The following is a 6,000-nucleotide window of genomic DNA, read 5'->3' on the forward strand; positions in this document are numbered from 1 at the left end:
AAAAGCACTGTTATATTTCTACCATTTTGAACTTCTAAGTCATTAAAAGAAGAAAGCTGGACTGCCTGCCTGTAACTAGCTTGATCACCTACGTAGGCCTTCCAAGGAGAACTGGATATTACATAAGGAAATCAGGGTTTGCTGAATGCCAGTGAATTGCTCAGTGGCTTGCAAAGCAGCCAAGCAGTTTTGGATCTAGTTCTTTCTCAGCAGCCAAAATGAACTTAAGAGTTAAACAGATAAGGAACTGAGAGAGACCACCAGGAGCAGCACAGGCCATGGGTAAACAGGTAACCCGGATCTAAGATCCCAAAAGTGATCATTAGCTCCAGAGAGACCTGACTTTAAAAAACGAATGGCATGAAAAGATGCAATCAATATCCAGTCAGCTCCACTGGAAGGGGCTTCATCTCAAATTTATTTATTTACATTTATCCTGCTTGCTCGGCACAGGGCTTTTTAAAATTATTATAATAATTTTAAACCAACCGAAAATATTTCTGATCAAACCTTGTAACTTAAACATATACCATAGAGATAATTCTGATGTTCATGAGAACACTTGGACACAGGAAGGGGAACATCACACATCCACACCGGGGCCTGTTGTGGGCTGGGGGGAGGGGGGAGGGATAGCATTAGGAGATACACGTAATGTAAATGACAAGTTAATGGGTGCAGCACACCAACATGGCACATGTATACATATGTAACAAACCTGGGCGTTGTGCACACATACCCTAGAACTTAAAGTATAATAAAAATATATATATAATAAAAAATAAATAAAAAATAAACAAAAAAAAATTCTGATGTTCATGAAGCTTCTAATGAACAATTACGTAGCCTAGTTTTGCCTTCATGACATTCTTACTGCTCAGACGCCGCACCCAACTTTAATACTAAACTTTTTTTTTGAGACGTAGTCTCACTCCATTGCCCAGGCTGGAGTGCAGCGGCGGGATCTCAGCTCACTGCAACCTCCGCCTCCCGGGTTCAAGTGATTCTCCTGCCTCAGCCTCCCGAGTAGCTGGGATTACAGTTGTGCACCACCACGCCCAGCTAATTTTTGTATTTTTAGAAGAGACGGGGTTTCACCATGTTGGTTAGGCTGGTCTCGAACTCCTGACCTCGTGATCCGCGTGCCTCGGCCTCCCAAAGTGCTAGGATTACAGTCATGAGCCACCATGCCTGGCCAATACTAAATATTTTAACAAAATGTTTTACTTGCATGATTTCCAAAAATAACTAGTAACAAAACTAGAGCAAAATTTAACACTCTGTATCTTTTTTAAAACATTACTTGTAACTTTTATGATGAGTAAAAGCTGTAGTTTTGATAGAAAACAGTCTTGGTGTTATATTGTCATAGGGCTCAGGTACATAATTTTATATGCAAACCACCATTCTCTTAGGTTTTGTATACACACGGCCTTTATGATACTAATCATTCTTTGAAATTATTAAAATTAATGTCCACAACTGGAAAATGTGTTCACTTACACTATTTGGGTAAACAGTCTACATAATGAAAAGGAATTGATGGACCCTCAGACATCACTGGGGAACTTACAAGAGATTCAAGAAACTGCCAAATGAGCAAAGATAGAGGGAATTATTATTCGATGCTTGTTAAATCTTCATGTACATCACCACATCAGCATATCAAGATAGGAAAAATATTACTCAGGAAAGTTAATTTCACATAAAAGTATCCTTTCTGTGGAGAAGAACTTAAACCAAACTTTCCACTTGAAGTAATATGAGAATTGGTTTACTGTAACATTTAAGTGCAAAAGAGGAGGTAAGAATGGGATCACTGCGTAAGTTTAATAAAGTAATCAACTCATCTTAATCCTCCCATTTTCACTTGGAAAGGACCAAGAAACCTTTTTCAATTTTTATAAGTCAATCTGATAAAAAGTGAACTATAAATAAGAGAGAGCATTGTTTTAGCAGTTAAAACACTTGTTTAAAAAAAACTATCTGGACTCTGACAAGCCAGTTAGATTGACAAGATCTGTGAAATCAGTTTTGGAGTTTTTAAGCCCTGATATCTTATTCACAAAAGACTGTATAACATGGTCAATATTTAAAGACCTTAAACTATCTTCTCTTTCCTACATTTTTGATAAACATTAATAACAGTAAAGAAGCCAGGCGCAGTGGGATTACAGTCCTGAGGCCGAGGCGGGAGGATCACTTGAGGCAAGGAGTTTGAGACCAGCCCGGCCAACACGGTGAAACCCCGCCTCTACTAAAAATACAAAATTAGCTGGGCGTGGTGGGGCGCCTGTAATCCCAGCTACTTGGGAAGCTGAGACACAAGAATTGCTTGAACCCGGGAGGCAGAGGTTGCAGTGAGCGAGATCACTACGTCACTGGACTCCAGCCTGGGCGACAGAGTGAGACTCCGTCTCAAAAAAAAAAGGAAAAAAAAAAACAATAAAGAAAGCCTGTAGTAGATTATCAATTTCTGAAACAGTCCCAAGGCAAATTCAATTGAGAACTCGTTCCACGAGTTCATTGCTTAAGAAAAACAGCGCTTGTGTTTAATCTTTTGGATTAAAAAAAAAAAAATCAGAGCCTACAACCTTACAGTTTTAGTAAAACTGAGCTGAGCAACTGGAAAAAGCCAATGCTCAATCACAGTACTAAAATACAGAAAACTTTGCGGAAAAAAAATAAAGGAAGTCGGGGGGCGGCGGGGGGGTGGAATGCGTTCGCCTCACATGACCACTATGAGCTGTTCTTGCTCTGGTTCTAATTTGAGCTACTCTCTGGATTTTGGGGAAGGCCCACTTTTACACATTCACTCACGAAAAGGGAGCGCACACAAACTCGGCCACGTCACCAGCCGCTGCGCGCGAAGGCAGCTTGGCGGCGTCGGTGCTGGTTCCGGAGGGCGCTCAGCGGGAAGAACCGGGACACACGAAAGGGGGCAGGGAAGCAAAGGGGGAACAAGAAAGGTGGAAGCGATGTCCCCAAAGCAGGTTCCGTTTCCTCCTAAACTTTTTGGCTTTCAGACAAATCCTAAAAGTCCCTCGTCGCAGCATACAAAGTTGTGGGCAAATCCAGCGCAGTGCGGGGCGCACGGCCTTACCTGTGCCATGGCGACTACTCAGGTCAGGGGAAGGTGAAGCAGGACTGCAAAAGAGAAGAAACCTCGGGCTTAGCGCGCCAATCGCAACTCGCGCCCTCCCCAAGCGCAGGTCCGCGGGGACCCGGCGGCGCTCAGACAGCCCGGAGGGCCCCGCCACGGGGACGACCCGCCCTCTCGCAGCTACCGGGACAGCTCTCAGCCGAGCGTCCGCGCGAATCCAGTGCCCCGCGACCCCGCTCCCCTCTCCAGAAGGAGCCCCCTCCCCGGGCTGCGACCACTCACCCAGACTGTGGGAACCAAGTGCCCCGAACCCCCGGGAGAGCGGCGGAGAGCCGGGAGACAGTACGCTGGGCGACGCCGAGATGCGGACGCTGAAGGATCTGGCAGCTGCACCTAGACTGATCCAAGCAACGGAAACGCCAGCGGCCCCGCCCCGGCCCTGCCCGGCTTGGCCCGGCCCACCCCCGCCAGGGCCTCAACCGCAGGCCGGCCGCGCCAGCCGGGCCCGCCCCTGTCAGCGCGCCTGCGTGGGTCGCTGCTCGTCCCAGTCGGTCTCCCGCGGCGCGGACTGTCCAGCTGGTCTCACGGGCCTGGGTGGGGCGCAGCCGCAGCGCTGCTGGAACCAGGAGGGGGCCCCGCTCCCCCGAGGGCCCCGGGGACCTCTTGTCCTCGCGCCGCGGGAAGGGGGTGCGGAGCTGTCCGGGGCTGGTGGTTTTGGAGGTGCTTGAGCTTCCCTGCCCTCTGTGACCGCAGGAACCGTAGCCTCACTCGGGTACTCAACATAGCAGTGCGTGGGCGTCTTTTTGGAGGCGAGACAAAATCATCGCAGCTAAGGACAGCGCGCCTTTGTCGATGGGATAGAAAAAACGTGAAGGGAGGGCCGTTTCCCAAGTTGTTTTTGTTTCTGTTTTGTTTTGTTGTTGTTGTTGTTGTTTTAATGCCTATTATTGCTTCCTAGATGGCCCTCTCTTAAATGTACAGCCTTCTAGTAGCATATGTGGGGTATTTGAAGACCTCTGCTTCCAATCAGTTTGTTTTCAAAACTAGCCTAGAACTTTAATATGACTTAAATTTGAGTAATGCCTCATATTGGTTCAACATAAAATATATGAGTATATGAGAGAGAGGGGGAGGAAGGGAGAATCTACAGCGTATTGTACTAGCATGGTGCTGTGTTCTGTGAAAGGGCTTTATATGCAAAGCAGCCCCCAAACGCGAAGGAGCCAAGAAACCAAAGAACAAGACAGACAAATCCAGTCTGTAAGTAATAGGTGTGTTATTGGAGGATATCGTAGACGGAAGCGTGGCCTTGGGCGGCGGCAAGCAGATGAATTTCTGCACTGTTACTCCCCAGACCCTGGCCTTATATACCGTAAGGAAAGAGTATACTGCTCTGTGCAAGACAATTAAAGGCAGCCCTCCAGAACGGGTGAGAATGCCGTATGCGTCATAGCCTACAATGTGGGCAATAGCATCAAAGTTGACATGTTCTTATGCTAAGGACAGCTAAAAAAAAAAATCCTAGGAATCAGGAGGTATTCATGGGACTGGGGTTATTAAAGGTCAACATGGCGGATTAGCATCCAGGATATAATCACTTTTGTCTCCATATGCTGGAAAAGGAAAAGTAGAAGACACAGTGACTTTCTCAGACTTACTGGTGTGGGGAGGGAAGGTGCCAGGGCAGAGGGGGCAAGAGGACAAGTTTGCGACACTAGATGCAGTGTTGTAGACATATGCTAGAATGGGAAGTGCAAAGTGCTTCTCAACGTGGAGGTTAAGGGTAAGAGATGAGGATCTAGTCTTCTTTGAGAATGAGGAAGAATAAATTAAATGGACAGCAAATGTGGTTCTTTGTATAGAACTTCTCATTCGCTTTCACGTGTGAACCACATGCCTATTCCAGCCCTGACAAAGTCACAACAGAGTGGTTGTTCTCTGGAAAAGGAGGCAAAAATTGCAAAATTTGTGGAGCTTGCCAACCCCATCACCCCCACCCCACTGGCGGGTTGCCTTTCCTCTGGGAGCCTCCTCTCCACCAGCCGAGCTGTCTACTCAGCCTCAGGCTCTCCCCAAGTCAGCACCTCCCCCGGGTTTTCTTTACAGGTATTAATATATCTGAAGGCAGCCGTTTTCTGAGCATCTGTCTCCGTTGCTCCAGCTTTTCTACTTTCTCTCTGCCCTGCACCAAAAGCAGGACCTTTAATCTTGCCTAGAGCATTCTTTTTTCTCACCCACATCCACTTGAACTCAGTTTGCTTCTCTCACTTTCTACTCTCACATTAATGGAATTAAACAGGACCTCAGAGATCCTGTATTTAACAATCATTGATTTTACAGGGACATGAGACTCATCATGGGTTAGTGACTTGCTCTATGTCCTGCAGCTAAATACTGACAAAATCGATGAGTTATTGGACTCAGAGTCTTGAAGTACTCCAGGTAGCATTTCTTTCACTTCCGGTAATATCAGTTTATTCAACTCCTACTCTGGAGCAGGCACAGATCTAGGCGCTGGGGTAAACACGGTAAGTGAAACAAAGGCCCTGCCCTCATAGGTCATACATTCTGGTGGAGGAAACAAACAATAAACAAATATCTAATATGTCCTGTGTGATGTGTGATATAAAGAAAATAAAGGCTAGGGAATGGAAAAGAAGGGAACACTTATTTTGCAAAGGTGATATGAAGCCATTTCTGAGAAGCCTTGAACAGAAACCTAAATTGATACAATTTAATTGTATTGACAACTATACACTGAGCACCTGTGGAAAGGCCATACCTAAGAGTTTGCACTTTAATATTATAGATAAAGCATGTATACAAACACTACAATGAGAGACTATAAATCATGAAAGAAATTCCTAGAATGCAATCAAAATGCAATTAGTTTCAGA

At 45.9% G+C, this 6,000-nt stretch overlaps 1 protein-coding gene across 1 annotated transcript in view; it reads right to left on the reverse strand.

The window, feature by feature from the left end:
• Positions 1–3,596, reverse strand: part of ANXA5 (annexin A5) — a 29,138-nt gene extending 25,542 nt beyond the window's left edge. Inside the window, exons 1-2 of the mRNA XM_002815104.6 lie at positions 3,386–3,596; positions 3,104–3,147 (exon numbers count right to left, since the gene is read on the reverse strand). Coding sequence (XP_002815150.2) covers positions 3,104–3,112 — 9 coding nt within the window. The 5' untranslated portion in view covers positions 3,113–3,147; positions 3,386–3,596. The remainder of the gene's footprint in view (positions 1–3,103; positions 3,148–3,385) is intronic.
• Between the last annotated feature and the right edge of the window lie 2,404 nt (positions 3,597–6,000).

This window comes from Pongo abelii, chromosome 3 (genome assembly GCF_028885655.2).
Source record: "Pongo abelii isolate AG06213 chromosome 3, NHGRI_mPonAbe1-v2.0_pri, whole genome shotgun sequence".
NCBI classification, from domain to species: Eukaryota; Metazoa; Chordata; class Mammalia; order Primates; family Hominidae; genus Pongo; species Pongo abelii.